This window comes from Lithobates pipiens, unplaced genomic scaffold, assembly GCF_037356315.1.
Source record: "Lithobates pipiens isolate NorthernLeopardFrog02 unplaced genomic scaffold, aLitPip1_a1.2 Scaffold_16, whole genome shotgun sequence".
NCBI lineage: Eukaryota > Metazoa > Chordata > Amphibia > Anura > Ranidae > Lithobates > Lithobates pipiens.
The window spans coordinates 4,711,724-4,727,919 of record NW_027507748.1 but is presented as its reverse complement, the minus strand read 5'-3'; the positions used below and the strand labels follow the sequence as shown (position 1 = coordinate 4,727,919).

The window sequence follows — 16,196 nt, the reverse complement described above, 5'->3', positions numbered from 1 at the left end:
ATTATTTCTCCTCTCCCTCTCTCCTCTCCTCATTATCTCCTTCTATTACTTCTCCTCTCCTCCTTCTCTCCTTCTATTATTTTTCATCTCCCTCTCTCCTCTCCTCCTTCTCTCCCTCTCTCCTCTCCTCCTTCTCCCCTTCTATTACTTCTCCTTCTCGCCTCCTTCTCTCACTCTATTATTTTATTTATTTTATACTCTCCTCTCCTCTCCTTTCTCTTGCCATCTCCCTATCTCTCTCTCTCTCTCTCTCTCTCACTCACTCTCTCTCTCTCACTCACTCTCACTCTCACTCTCACTCTCACTCTTACTCTCCTCTCTCTTTCTTTCCTCTTCTCTCTCTTTCTCTCCTCTCCTCTCTCTTTCTCTATCCTCTCTCTTTCTCTATCCTCTCTCTTTCTCTTCCTCTCTTTCTCTTCCTCTCCTCTCTTCTCTCCTCTCTCTCTCTCTCCTCTCTCTTTCTCGCCTCCCCCTCCCCTCTCTCTCTCTCTCCCTCTCCCTCTCTCTCTCTCTCAATTTCTCCTTTTTCCTCTTCTCTCTCTCTCCCTCTCTCTCCTTTCCTATCTCTTTTCTTCTCCCCCCTCTCTCTCTCTCTCTCTCTCTCTCTCTCTCTCTCTTCCTCTTCTCTCTCACTTTATCTCCTATTCTCTCCTCTCTATCTCCCCCCCCCCCTCTCTTTTTCTCCTCTTCTCTCCTCTCCCCCTCTCTCTTCCTCTCCTCTCTTTTCCTCTCCTCTTCTCTCTCTCTCTCTCTCCTTTCATTCCCCTTCCCTCTCTACCTCTCTTTCTCTCCTCTCCCTCTCTCTTAATTTCTCTCTCTCTCTCTCTCTCTCTCTCTCTCTCTCTCTCTCTCTCTCTCTCTCTCTCTCTCCTTTCCTCTCCCCTTTCTCTTTCTCTCCTTCCCTTCCCTCTTCCCCTCTCTGTTCATCTCCTCTATTCTCTCTTTCTTCCCTCCCGCTCTCTCTCTCTCTCCCCCCTCTCTCTCTCCCCCCTCTCTCTGTCCTTTCCCATCTCTCTTCTTCTCCCCCCCTCTCTCTCTCTCTTTCTCTCCTCTCTCACTTTCTCTCCTATTCTCTCCTCTCTCTCTCTCTCCCTCTCTCTTTTTCTCCTCTTCTCTCCTCTCCCCCTCTCTCTTCCTCTCCTCTCTTTTCTTCTTCTTCTTCTCTCTCTCTCTGTATCTCTCTCTCTCTCTCCTTTCATTCCCCCTCCCTCTCTTCCTCTCTCTCTCTCTCTTTCTCTCCCTCTCTCTTAATTTCTCCTCTCCTCTCTCTCTCTCTCTCTCTCTCTCTCTCTCTCTCTCCTTTCCTCTCCCCTTTATCTTTCTCGCCTCCCCTTCCCTCTTCCCCTCTCTGTTCATCTCCTCTTTTCTCTCTTTCTTCCCTATTCTCTCCTCTCTCTCTTCTTTCATCTCCCCTCCCTCTCTTCCTCTCTCTCTTTCTCTCCTTTCCCTCTCTCTTCCTTTGTCCTCTCCTCTCTCTTTCCTCTCTCCTCTCTCTTTGCCCTTGTACACGCGGGTCGGAGATTCCGACAACCAAATCCGTCGGATTTTGTCCGATGGATTTTGTCCGAAACTGTTGCATACACACGGTCGGACAAAGTTGTCGGAAAATCCGACGTGATGACGTTATTTCGTTAGGATGGGACTACATTTAGGCTAGTAGCCAATAGCTTTGATGTAGGAATTTGATCTGAGCATGTGTGGCACTTTGTCCGATCGGAATTCTCTACACATGATCGGAGTATGTCCAATCGGACCAGTTTGTCAGAAAATTTTACCAACAAGTTGGAAAAGTTGGTCCGTCGGATATTCAGACGGAAACAGTCCAATGTAGACCACACACAGTCGGATTATCCGACAAAACGGTCCGTCGGAATCTACGACCGTGTGTACAAGGGCTATATCTTCCTCTCTCTCTCTCTCTCTCTCTCTCTCTCTCTCTCCCTCTCTCCCTCTCTCGCCTCTCTTTCCTCTTCTCTCCTCTCTTTCCGATTCTCTCCTCTCTTTTCTCTCCTCTCCTCTCTTTCCTCTTCTCTCCTCTCTTTCCTCTTCTCTCCTCTCTTTCCTCTTCTCTCCTCTCTTTCCTCTCCTCTCCTCTCTTTCCTCTCCTCTCCTCTCTTTCCTCTCCTCTCCTCTCTTTCCTCTTCTCTCCTCTCTTTCCTCTCCTCTCCTCTCTTTCCTCTCCTCTATTTCCTCTTCTCTCTTTCCTCTTCTCTCTTTCCTCTTCTCTCCTCTCTTTCCTCTTCTCTCCTCTCTTTTCTCTCCTCTCCTTCCTCTTCTCTCCTCTCTTTCCTTTTCTCTCCTCTACTCCTAATGTGTTCTCAATAGTAAACACCCAATTCCACCAATTATTATATAGGTGGAGTGATCCTTTAAGTGCTTTTGAATTACACACATAAAGTGACCGGCGCCCTTTGTGTCCCCACAGATGAAGAGACCGTGTACAATCGCAGACAAATCATACAAGAGCGCCATCTGCCGCAACCTCCGGGCCAGGCCAGCGCCCCTCCCCCAAGTCTCACCACCGTCGATGAAATGGACTACATCAATTCCCAGAAGCCATCGCCCCACAGACAGGGGGTACCAGAGACTGCACCGGAGGGCAAGAAAGGGAGACGGACAAGGCCGAGACCCCCGGAGCCCCTACATGTGCAGTCTGAGAACCTCCCGCTGAATCACCAGGGTGCGGCGCCACAACAGACGAGGCCAGCCCTGCCGGGAAACCACCCCAACGACCAAGTGCCAAGACCGACGCCACGCACCAAGTCCAAACCGCCCCGGCAGAACCGGAAGAGCCACTAGATGGAAGCCGGGGTAAGAAATGGTAAAGGGCTCTGATCACCTCCTGTACTACATCTGCAGTCTCTGATCATGTCCTGTACTATGTCTGCAGTCTCTGACCATCTCCTGTACTATGTCTGCAGTCTCTGATCATCTCCTGTACTATGTCTGCAGTCTCTGATTGTCTGCAGTCTCTGATCGTCTCCTGTACTATGTCTGCAGTCTCTGACCATCTCCTGTACTATGTCTGCAGTCTCTGATTGTCTGCAGTCTCTGATCGTCTCCTGTACTATGTCTGCAGTCTCTGATCGTCTGCAGTCTCTGATCATCTCCTGTACCATGTCTACAGTCTCTGATCATCTCCTGTACTATGTCTACAGTCTCTGATCATCTCCTGTATTATGTCTGCAGTCTCTGATCATCTCCTGTACTATGTCTGCAGTCTCTGATCATCACCTGTACTATGTCTGCAGTCTCTGATCATCTCCTGTACTATGTCTGCAGTCTCTGATTGTCTGCAGTCTCTGATCGTCTCCTGTACTATGTCTGCAGTCTCTGATCGTCTGCAGTCTCTGATCATCTCCTGTACTATGTCTACAGTCTCTGATCATCTCCTGTATTATGTCTGCAGTCTCTGATCATCTCCTGTACTATGTCTGCAGTCTCTGATCATCACCTGTACTATGTCTGCAGTCTCTGACCATCTCCTGTACTATGTCTGCAGTCTCTGACCATCTCCTGTATTATGTCTGCAGTCTCTGACCATCTCCTGTACTATGTCTGCAGTCTCTGATCATCTCCTGTACTATGTCTGCAGTCTCTGATCATCACCTGTACTATGTCTGCAGTCTCTGACCATCTCCTGTACTATGTCTGCAGTCTCTGACCATCTCCTGTACTATGTCTGCAGTCTCTGACCATCTCCTGTACTATGTCTGCAGTCTCTGATTGTCTGCAGTCTCTGATTGTCTGCAGTCTCTGATTGTCTGCAGTCTCTGATCGTCTCCTGTACTATGTCTGCAGTCTCTGATCGTCTGCAGTCTCTGATCATCTCCTGTACCATGTCTACAGTCTCTGATCATCTCCTGTACTATGTCTACAGTCTCTGATCATCTCCTGTATTATGTCTGCAGTCTCTGATCATCTCCTGTACTATGTCTGCAGTCTCTGATCATCACCTGTACTATGTCTGCAGTCTCTGACCATCTCCTGTACTATGTCTGCAGTCTCTGATCATCTCCTGTACTATGTCTGCAGTCTCTGATTGTCTGCAGTCTCTGATCGTCTCCTGTACTATGTCTGCAGTCTCTGATCGTCTGCAGTCTCTGATCATCTCCTGTACCATGTCTACAGTCTCTGATCATCTCCTGTACTATGTCTACAGTCTCTGATCATCTCCTGTATTATGTCTGCAGTCTCTGATCATCTCCTGTACTATGTCTGCAGTCTCTGATCATCACCTGTACTATGTCTGCAGTCTCTGACCATCTCCTGTATTATGTCTGCAGTCTCTGACCATCTCCTGTATTATGTCTGCAGTCTCTGACCATCTCCTGTACTATGTCTGCAGTCTCTGATCATCACCTGTACTATGTCTGCAGTCTCTGACCATCTCCTGTACTATGTCTGCAGTCTCTGACCATCTCCTGTACTATGTCTGCAGTCTCTGACCATCTCCTGTACTATGTCTGCAGTCTCTGATCATCTCCTGTACTATGTCTGCAGTCTCTGATTGTCTGCAGTCTCTGATCGTCTCCTGTACTATGTCTGCAGTCTCTGATCGTCTGCAGTCTCTGATCATCTCCTGTACCATGTCTACAGTCTCTGATCATCTCCTGTACTATGTCTACAGTCTCTGATCATCTCCTGTATTATGTCTGCAGTCTCTGATCATCTCCTGTACTATGTCTGCAGTCTCTGATCATCACCTGTACTATGTCTGCAGTCTCTGACCATCTCCTGTACTATGTCTGCAGTCTCTGACCATCTCCTGTACTATGTCTGCAGTCTCAGACCATCTCCTGTACTATGTCTGCAGTCTCTGACCATCTCCTGTACCATGTCTGCAGTCTCTGATCATCTCCTGTACTATGTCTTCAGTCTCTGATCATCTCCTGTATTATGTCCGCAGTCTCTGATCATCTCCTGCATTATTTCCGCAGTCTCTGATCATCTCCTGCATTATGTCTGCAGTCTCTGATCATCTCCTGTCTGCAGTCTCTGGTATGTTATACAGTTCGGTGTTTATATAATATAAATTCTTCCCTTTTCTCTGCAGGACACCTTGTGGCCATCTGAGAAACTGCAGCTCTCCAATCTCCCACTGACTTCACGCAGACTTGAAGGGATCTTGTAATTCACCAGCCAATCAGGGATCTCCATATGGAACTGGGAACCCTCCATCCCCCACCCCACATGGGACGATTGGATCTTTCTGCGGCCCCTTTAATGTTCTTCTATAGGATTATGTACATAGACAGGAAAACAGATTTAATAAGAAATAATATATTGCGATTATGTTATACGGATTGGACCGTCCCGAAATAATGAACTGGACTGTGACCCTAGGAATAGCCTGATTGGATCATTCTGTGACTGTGGGCGTGGCCTCGTAGGTTGGACAATGGTCACAGTGCATGGACTGACCCCCCCCCCCCCAACCCTGAATGTTATATATGAGATATTCTATGAGGTCTGTAGACATTGCTCCAGAGTGAGGATGTGGTGACCCCTTCAAGGAACCCGCCAGGTCTCCGACTCTGAGAGGCTGATGGGGGCAACTTTCACTGCGCACATGCTTTCCCGTTCAGGGCTTCCCAGGGGAGGCGTGTCAGAGGTGGGGTCCTGTATCTTGGGGGATCAATTAGATATTTCATATGACAAGTCAGTGCTGGGAGTCTCCCACCCTGGGAATTGTTAGTTATTATTCCCCCCGGAGTCTGACCGGAGTCTGACCGGAGTCTGACCGGAGTCTGACCGGAGTCTGACCGGAGTCTGACCGGAGTCTGACCGCAGTCTGACCGCAGTCTGACCGCAGTCTGACCGGAGTCTGACCGCAGTCTGACCGCAGTCTGACCGCAGTCTGACCGCAGTCTGACCGCAGTCTGACCGGAGTCTGACCGGAGTCCTACAAGATGTCCACTTATCAACGGCATCGGGGCTGAGGGTTCTGTGCTGATAGAAGTATAACCTGATGGACCTCAGAGGAGACCAGACAATTCTGCTCCACTCTACACTGCTTTATTCCACTCCTCTCTGCTTTACACTACTCTTCTTCCGCTCCACTCCACACTGCTCTACTTCGCTCTACTCCACTCTACTCCCCAACTTCTCCACTCCACTCTGTTCTACTCATCTCCACTCTACTCCAGTCAACCCAGCTCTGCTCTACTCTATGCTGCTTTACTCCACTCCACTCTACTCCACTTTACTCTGCTCCACTCTACTCCACTCTACTTTACTCTGCTCCACTCTACTCTTCTTCCACTCCACTCCACGCTACTCTACTCCACTCTACTCTTCTTCCACTCCACTCCATGCTACTCTACTCCACTCTACTCCGCTCTACTCCCCAACTTCTCCACTCCACTCCACTCTGCTCTGCTCTTCTCTTCTCTGCTCCACACTGCTTTACTCCACTCCACTCCACTCTTCTCTGCTCCACTCAGTTCTACTCATCTCCACTCCACTCTACTCCAGTCAACCCAGCTCTGCTCTACTCTACGCTGCTTTACTCCACTCCACGCTGCTCTACTTCACTCTACTCCACTCTACTCTTCTCTGCTCCACACTGCTTTACTCCACTCCGCTCTACTCCGCTCAACCCAGCTCTGCTCCGCTCTACTCACTCTGCTCTACTCCACTTTACTCCGCTCCACTCTTTAATACTCTTCTCTGCTCCACACTGCTTTACCCCACTTTAATCCGCTCCGTTCTACTCCACTCAACCTAGCTCTGCTCCACTCTACTCTTCTTGCACTCCACGCTGCTCTACTTCACTCTACTCCCCAGCTTCTCCACTCCACTCCACTCTACTCTTCTCTGCTCCACACTGCTTTACTCCACTCCACCCAGCTCTGCTCCACTCTACTCACTCTGCTCTACTCCACTTTACTCCGCTTCACTCCGCAATACTCTTTTCTGCTTCACACTGCTTTACTCCACTTTAATTCGCTCCGCTCTGCTCCACTCTACTCTTCTTACACTCCACTCCACGCTGCTCTCCTTCACTCTACTCCGCTCTACTCCCCAACTTCTCTACTCCACTCTACTCATCTCCACTACACTCCACTCAACCCAGCTCTGCCCTACTCTACGCTGCTTTACTCCACTCCACTTTACTCTACTCCGCTCTACTCCACTCAACCCAGGTCTGCTCCACTCTACTGTGCTCTTCTCCACTTTACTCTGCTCCGCTATACTCCACTCGACTGTACTCTACTCCACACTACTCCACTCCGCTCCACTACTATTCTCTGCTCTACTCCACTTGAGTCTGCTCTACTCCATTCAACCCAGCTCTTTTCCACTCGACTGTGCTCTACTCTACACTACTACACTCTACTCCGCTCTACTTTATACCACCCTACTTCACTCTTCTCCACTCTACTCCATTCTTCCCTACTTCACTTTACTCCACGCTACTCCATACCGCCCTACTCCACTCTACTCCACATTACTCTACTCCACACCACCCTACTCCACATTACTTCGCTCTACTCCACACCACCCTACTCCACATTACTCCACTCTACTCCGCTCTACTCCACATTACTCCGCTCTACTCCACATTACTCCGCTCTACTCCACATTACTCCGCTCTACTCCACACCACTCTACTCCACATTACTCCACATTACTCCGCTCTACTCCACAACACCCTACTCCACATTACTCCGCTCTACTCCACAACGCCCTACTTCACTCTTCTCCACTCTACTCCATACCGCCCTACTCTGCTCTACTCCACATTACTCCGCTCTACTCCACACCACCTTACTCCACTCTACTCCAGACCACTATACTTCACTCTACTTTACATTACTCCACTCTACTTCACTCTACTCCTCTCTGCTACTCTCTACTCCACTTTACTGAGCTCTATTCTGCTCTACTCCACACACCGCCCTACTCCCCTCTACTCCACTCTTCTCCACTATACTCTGTTTCCTCTACTCTCCTCCACTCCTTTCTACTACTCTCTAATCTCCTATGTATCACAATAAACAATGAATGCGGTTCACAATGCAGCGATTATAACTGCCCTTTTTCTATCTTCAAATTACCTTCCCACAATCCCGGCACACTGGAAATGAGACAGACAGCGCCATCTTCTATAGTGGGAGACAATCAGATTCTGTTGCATTGCACAATGCTTTTATCCTGACATGTTTCAGGCAGGGCCGATGCTACCACTAGGCAAACTAGGCAGCCACCTAGGGCACACTGCTGCCTAGGGGCGCCCGGCTGCTGGTTTCCCTCCATGTCTGTATACTCTGCAGGCTGCAGCATGTAACCAACTCAGTCCAACCGGTAGTGTAATTAGAGGCGCAGCACAGCACTGGAGCCAGCGCTAGAGGAAGCGGAGCCGATGCTTCCTGTATAGTGGCACCTTCTGTCAGGGCAGAGGGGGTGGAGTCAGGGGTGGGGGCCAATGGGGGTGGTGTCTGAAATCCTTGCACCAGCCCTAGTTTCAGGCACCGGAGCCCAGAGGGGAGGTGTCAGGCAGCTCACAGAAAGGGGAATGATGTGGGAGGAGCTTACCAGGGGGAGGAGATTTATTCATAGCCTGAGAGAAGTGGTGGGGAGGTAACACAGGGAACAGTGCTGCCCCCACCTGGCTATACAGTGTGGCAGGAGATTCCTCACAGCCCCGCCTCCTCTGCTGACACACTCCAATCCAGATTATATCATGTAATCAGTTTTGTGGTCATGTGAGATCTGATTGGATGGGGACTTACAGCGCACTGATAGATAAGCGGTATGATGTCATCCATTGTAGTCGGTGGGATTGTACAATCAGAATCTTTATGTGTGAGTTCATCTGCCAATCGGACTGTTTTTAGAATACTGTGTGATGACGCCGGAGAAAATCGGATTGTAGGAAACATTTGCTGTTCCATATTTCACCTGAGAGGCCCCATCAATCCCCGCAAAGGCTCTTCACCGGATCTCCCCATCAGAGGAACTGTTTTCATGAAATGGGGCCCAGAAATATACCGAGAAACCCCAACGAGCAAAACTCCGGATCAATACCAAACCGCGCCCCGTCCAATCATATCTTCATCAATATTAATAAATGTATTTATATATCGCCAATCCGAGTTCTGACTTTATATTGTCCCCCTCCCCCCCATCACTCATCATCACTACAGTACTTTTATATGTCTCTGACATATACCACAGCGCTGTACAGAGATCACTGAGCCAATCACATCAGTCTCTGTACAGAAGAGCTTACACTCTAATGTCCCCTCCCCCCACAGTCACATCAGTCTCTGTACAGAGGAGCTTACACTCTAATGTCCCCTCCCCCCCACACAGTCACATCAGTCTCTGTACAGAGGAGCTTACACTCTAATGTCCCCTCCCCCCACAGTCACATCAGTCTCTGTACAGAAGAGCTTACACTCTAATGTTCCCTCCCCCACAGTCACATCAGTCTCTGTACAGAAGAGCTTACACTCTAATGTCCCCTCCCCCCACAGTCACATCAGTCTCTGTACAGAAGAGCTTACACTCTAATGTCCCCTCCCCCCACAGTCACATCAGTCTCTGTACAGAGGAGCTTACACTCTAATGTCCCCTCCCCCCACAGTCACATCAGTCTCTGTACAGAGGAGCTTACACTCTAATGTCCCCTCCCCCCACAGTCACATCAGTCTCTGTACAGAAGAGCTTATACTCTAATGTCCCCTCCCCCCACAGTCACATCAGTCTCTGTACAGAGGAGCTTACACTCTAATGTCCCCTCCCCCCACAGTCACATCAGTCTCTGTACAGAGGAGCTTACACTCTAATGTCCCCTCCCCCACAGTCACATCAGTCTCTGTACAGAGGAGCTTACACTCTAATGCCCCCCCCCCCCCACAGTCACATCAGTCTCTGTACAGAGGAGCTTACACTCTAATGTCCCCTCCCCCACAGTCACATCAGTCTCTGTACAGAGGAGCTTACACTCTAATGTCCCCTCCCCCACAGTCACATCAGTCTCTGTACAGAGGAGCTTACACTCTAATGCCCCCCCCCCCCACAGTCACATCAGTCTCTGTACAGAGGAGCTTACACTCTAATGTCCCCTCCCCCACAGTCACATCAGTCTCTGTACAGAGGAGCTTACACTCTAATGTCCCCTCCCACCCACACAGTCACATCAGTCTCTGTACAGAGGAGCTTACACTCTAATGTCCCCTCCCCCCACAGTCACATCAGTCTCTGTACAGAGGAGCTTACACTCTAATGTCCCCTCCCCCCACAGTCACATCAGTCTCTGTACACAGGAGCTTACACTCTAATGTCCCCTCCCCCCACAGTCACATCAGTCTCTGTACACAGGAGCTTACACTCTAATGGCCCCTCCCCCCACAGTCACATCAGTCTCTGTACAGAGGAGCTTACACTCTAATGTCCCCTCCCCCCCCCCACAGTCACATCAGTCTCTGTACACAGGAGCTTACACTCTAATGTCCCCTCCCCCCACAGTCACATCAGTCTCTGTACAGAGGAGCTTACACTCTTATGTCCCCTCTCCCACAGTCACATCAGTCTCTATACACAGGAGCTTACACTCTGTCCCCTCCCCCCACAGTCACATCAGTCTCTGTACACAGGAGCTTACACTCTAATGTCCCCTCCCCCCCAGTCACATCAGTCTCTGTACAGAGGAGCTTACACTCTAATGTCCCCTCCCCCCCCACAGTCACATCAGTCTCTGTACACAGGAGCTTACACTCTAATGGCCCCTCCCCCCACAGTCACATCAGTCTCTGTACAGAGGAGCTTACACTCTAATGTCCCCTCCCCCCCACAGTCACATCAGTCTCTGTACAGAGGAGCTTACACTCTAATGTCCCCTCCCCCACAATCACATCAGTCTCTGTACAGAGGAGCTTACACTCTAATGTCCCCTCCCCCACAATCACATCAGTCTCTGTACAGAGGAGCTTACACTCTAATGTCCCCTCCCCCCCACAGTCACATCAGTCTCTGTACAGAGGAGCTTACACTCTAATGTCCCCTCCCCCACAATCACATCAGTCTCTGTACAGAGGAGCTTACACTCTAATGTCCCCTCCCCCCACAGTCACATCGGTCTCTGTACAGAGGAGCTTACACTCTAATGTCCCCTCCCCCACAGTCACATCAGTCTCTGTACAGAGGAGCTTACACTCTAATGTCCCCTCCCCCCACAGTCACATCAGTCTCTGTACAGAGGAGCTTACACTCTAATGTCCCCTCCCCCCCAGTAACATCAGTCTCTGTACAGAGGAGCTTACACTCTAATGTCCCCCTCCCCCACAGTCACATCAGTCTCTGTACAGAGGAGCTTACACTCTAATGTCCCCTCCCCCCACAGTCACATCAGTCTCTGTACGGAGGAGCTTACACTCTAATGTCCCCTCCCCCCACAGTCACATCAGTCTCTGTACAGAGGAGCTTACACTCTAATGTCCCCTCCCCCCACAGTCACATCAGTCTCTGTACAGAGGAGCTTACACTCTAATGTCCCCTCCCCTCACAGTCACATCGGTCTCTGTACAGAAGAGCTTATACTCTAATGTCCCCTCCCCCACAATCACATCAGTCTCTGTACAGAGGAGCTTACACTCTAATGTCCCCTCCCCCCACAGTCACATCGGTCTCTGTACAGAAGAGCTTATACTCTAATGTCCCCTCCCCCACAATCACATCAGTCTCTGTACAGAGGAGCTTACACTCTAATGTCCCCTCCCCCCACAGTCACATCGGTCTCTGTACAGAGGAGCTTACACTCTAATGTCCCCTCCCCCACAGTAACATCAGTCTCTGTACAGAGGAGCTTACACTCTAATGTCCCCTCCCCCACACAGTCACATCAGTCTCTGTACAGAGGAGCTTACACTCTAATGTCCCCTCCCCCACAGTAACATCAGTCTCTGTACAGAGGAGCTTACACTCTAATGTCCCCTCCCCCACACAGTCACATCAGTCTCTGTACAGAGGAGCTTACACTCTAATGCCCCCCCCCCACAGTCACATCAGTCTCTGTACAGAAGAGCTTACACTCTAATGTCCCCTCCCCCACAGTCACATCAGTCTCTGTACAGAGGAGCTTACACTCTAATGTCCCCTCCCCCCACAGTCACATCAGTCTCTGTACAGAGGAGCTTACACTCTAATGTCCCCTCCCCCACAGTCACATCAGTCTCTGTACAGAGTCCCCCTCCCACAGAGGAGCTTACACTCTAATGCCCCCCCCCCCACAGTCACATCAGTCTCTGTACAGAGGAGCTTACACTCTAATGTCCCCTCCCCCCCAGTAACATCAGTCTCTGTACAGAGTCCCCCTCCCACAGAGGAGCTTACACTCTAATGCCCCCCCCCCCCCACAGTCACATCAGTCTCTGTACAGAGGAGCTTACACTCTAATGTCCCCTCCCCCCAGTAACATCAGTCTCTGTAGCTTACACTCTAATGTCCCCTCCCCCCACAGTCACATCAGTCTCTGTACAGAGGAGCTTACACTCTAATGTCCCCTCCCCCACAATCACATCAGTCTCTGTACAGAGGAGCTTACACTCTAATGTCCCCTCCCCCCACAGTCACATCGGTCTCTGTACAGAGGAGCTTACACTCTAATGTCCCCTCCCCCACAGTCACATCAGTCTCTGTACAGAGGAGCTTACACTCTAATGTCCCCTCCCCCACACAGTCACATCAGTCTCTGTACAGAGGAGCTTACACTCTAATGCCCCCCCCCCCCCCCCACAGTCACATCAGTCTCTGTACAGAGGAGCTTACACTCTAATGTCCCCTCCCCCCCAGTAACATCAGTCTCTGTACAGAGGAGCTTACACTCTAATGTCCCCTCCCCCCACAGTCACATCAGTCTCTGTACAGAGGAGCTTACACTCTAATGTCCCCTCCCCCCACAGTCACATCAGTCTCTGTACAGAGGAGCTTACACTCTAATGTCCCCTCCCCCCCAGTAACATCAGTCTCTGTACAGAGGAGCTTACACTCTAATGTCCCCTCCCCCCACAGTCACATCAGTCTCTGTACAGAGGAGCTTACACTCTAATGTCCCCTCCCCCACAGTCACATCAGTCTCTGTACAGAGGAGCTTACACTCTAATGTCCCCCCCCCCCACAGTCACATCAGTCTCTGTACAGAAGAGCTTACACTCTAATGTCCCCTCCCCCCACAGTCACATCAGTCCCTGTACAGAGGAGCTTACACTCTAATGTCCCCTCCCCCACAGTCACATCAGTCTCTGTACGGAAGAGCTTACACTCTAATGTCCCCTCCCCCACAGTCACATCAGTCTCTGTACGGAAGAGCTTACACTCTAATGTCCCCTCCCCCCCCCCAGTCACATCGGTCTCTGTACACAGGAGCTTACACTCTAATGTCCCCTCCCCCCACAGTCACATCAGTCTCTGTACAGAGGAGCTTACACTCTAATGTCCCCTCCCCCACAATCACATCAGTCTCTGTACAGAGGAGCTTACACTCTAATGTCCCCTCCCCCACAGTCACATCAGTCTCTGTACAGAGGAGCTTACACTCTAATGTCCCCTCCCCCACAGTCACATCGGTCTCTATACCAGAGGAGCTTACACTCTAATGTCCCCTCCCCCACAATCACATCAGTCTCTGTACAGAGGAGCTTACACTCTAATGTCCCCTCCCCCACAGTCACATCAGTCTCTGTACAGAGGAGCTTACACTCTAATGTCCCCTCCCCCACAGTCACATCGGTCTCTATACCAGAGGAGCTTACACTCTAATGTCCCCTCCCCCCACAGTCACATCAGTCTCTGTACAGAGGAGCTTACACTCTAATGTCCCCTCCCCCACAGTCACATCAGTCTCTGTACGGAAGAGCTTACACTCTAATGTCCCCTCCCCCCCCCAGTCACATCGGTCTCTGTACACAGGAGCTTACACTCTAATGTCCCCTCCCCCCACAGTCACATCAGTCTCTGTACAGAGGAGCTTACACTCTAATGTCCCCTCCCCCACAGTCACATCGGTCTCTATACCAGAGGAGCTTACACTCTAATGTCCCCTCCCCCACAGTCACATCAGTCTCTGTACAGAGGAGCTTACACTCTAATGTCCCCTCCCCCCACAGTCACATCAGTCTCTGTACAGAGGAGCTTACACTCTAATGTCCCCTCCCCCCCCCAGTCACATCGGTCTCTGTACACAGGAGCTTACACTCTAATGTCCCCTCCCCCCACAGTCACATCAGTCTCTGTACAGAGGAGCTTACACTCTAATGTCCCCTTCCCCCCACAGTCACATCAGTCTCTGTACAGAGGAGCTTACACTCTAATGTCCCCTCCCCCCACAGTCACATCAGTCTCTGTACACAGGAGCTTACACTCTAATGTCCCCTCCCCCACAGTAACATCAGTCTCTGTACAGAGGAGCTTACACTCTAATGTCCCCTCCCCCACACAGTCACATCAGTCTCTGTACAGAGGAGCTTACACTCTAATGTCCCCTCCCCCACAGTAACATCAGTCTCTGTACAGAGGAGCTTACACTCTAATGTCCCCTCCCCCCCACAGTCACATCAGTCTCTGTACAGAGGAGCTTACACTCTAATGTCCCCTCCCCCCCAGTAACATCAGTCTCTGTACAGAGGAGCTTACACTCTAATGTCCCCTCCCCCCACAGTCACATCAGTCTCTGTACAGAGGAGCTTACACTCTAATGTCCCCTCCCCCCACAGTCACATCAGTCTCTGTACGGAGGAGCTTACACTCTAATGTCCCCTCCCCCCACAGTCACATCAGTCCCTGTACAGAGGAGCTTACACTCTAATGTCCCCTTCCCCCCACACAGTCACATCAGTCTCTGTACAGAGGAGCTTACACTCTAATGTCCCCTCCCCCCACAGTCACATCAGTCTCTGTACAGAGGAGCTTACACTCTAATGTCCCCTCCCCCACAGTCACATCAGTCTCTGTACAGAGGAGCTTACACTCTAATGTCCCCTCCCCCCACAGTCACATCAGTCTCTGTACAGAAGAGCTTACACTCTAATGTCCCCTCCCCCCACAGTCACATCAGTCCCTGTACAGAGGAGCTTACACTCTAATGTCCCCTCCCCCCACAGTCACATCAGTCTCTGTACAGAGGAGCTTACACTCTAATGTCCCCTCCCCCACAGTCACATCAGTCTCTGTACAGAGGAGCTTACACTCTAATGTCCCCTCCCCCCACAGTCACATCAGTCTCTGTACAGAAGAGCTTACACTCTAATGTCCCCTCCCCCCACAGTCACATCAGTCTCTGTACAGAGGAGCTTACACTCTAATGTCCCCTCCCCCACAGTCACATCAGTCTCTGTACAGAGGAGCTTACACTCTAATGTCCCCTCCCCCCACAGTCACATCAGTCCCTGTACAGAGGAGCTTACACTCTAATGTCCCCTCCCCCACAGTCACATCAGTCTCTGTACGGAAGAGCTTACACTCTAATGTCCCCTCCCCCACAGTCACATCAGTCTCTGTACGGAAGAGCTTACACTCTAATGTCCCCTCCCCCCCCCCAGTCACATCGGTCTCTGTACACAGGAGCTTACACTCTAATGTCCCCTCCCCCCACAGTCACATCAGTCTCTGTACAGAGGAGCTTACACTCTAATGTCCCCTCCCCCACAGTCACATCGGTCTCTGTACAGAGGAGCTTACACTCTAATGTCCCCCCCCCCACAGTCACATCAGTCTCTGTACAGAGGAGCTTACACTCTAATGTCCCCTCCCCCACAGTCACATCAGTCTCTGTACGGAAGAGCTTACACTCTAATGTCCCCTCCCCCCCCCAGTCACATCGGTCTCTGTACACAGGAGCTTACACTCTAATGTCCCCTCCCCCCACAGTCACATCAGTCTCTGTACAGAGGAGCTTACACTCTAATGTCCCCTCCCCCACAGTCACATCGGTCTCTATACCAGAGGAGCTTACACTCTAATGTCCCCTCCCCCACAGTCACATCAGTCTCTGTACAGAGGAGCTTACACTCTAATGTCCCCTCCCCCCACAGTCACATCAGTCTCTGTACAGAGGAGCTTACACTCTAATGTCCCCTCCCCCCCCCAGTCACATCGGTCTCTGTACACAGGAGCTTACACTCTAATGTCCCCTCCCCCCACAGTCACATCAGTCTCTGTACAGAGGAGCTTACACTCTAATGTCCCCCCCC

At 50.8% G+C, this 16,196-nt stretch overlaps 1 protein-coding gene across 2 annotated transcripts in view; it reads left to right on the top strand.

The window, feature by feature from the left end:
* LOC143981553 (T-cell surface antigen CD2-like) overlaps window positions 1-9,096 on the top strand; it is an 88,368-nt gene extending 79,272 nt beyond the window's left edge. Inside the window, exons 5-6 of one of the 2 annotated variants that reach the window (XM_077479497.1) lie at window positions 2,426-2,811; window positions 5,057-9,096. In XM_077479497.1, coding sequence (XP_077335623.1) covers window positions 2,426-2,799 — 374 coding nt within the window. In that variant the 3' untranslated portion in view covers window positions 2,800-2,811; window positions 5,057-9,096. Of the gene's footprint in view, window positions 1-2,425; window positions 2,822-5,056 lie in introns of both variants that reach the window. The other variant, XM_077479498.1, reaches the window with a different exon arrangement.
* Window positions 9,097-16,196: the final 7,100 nt, after the last annotated feature.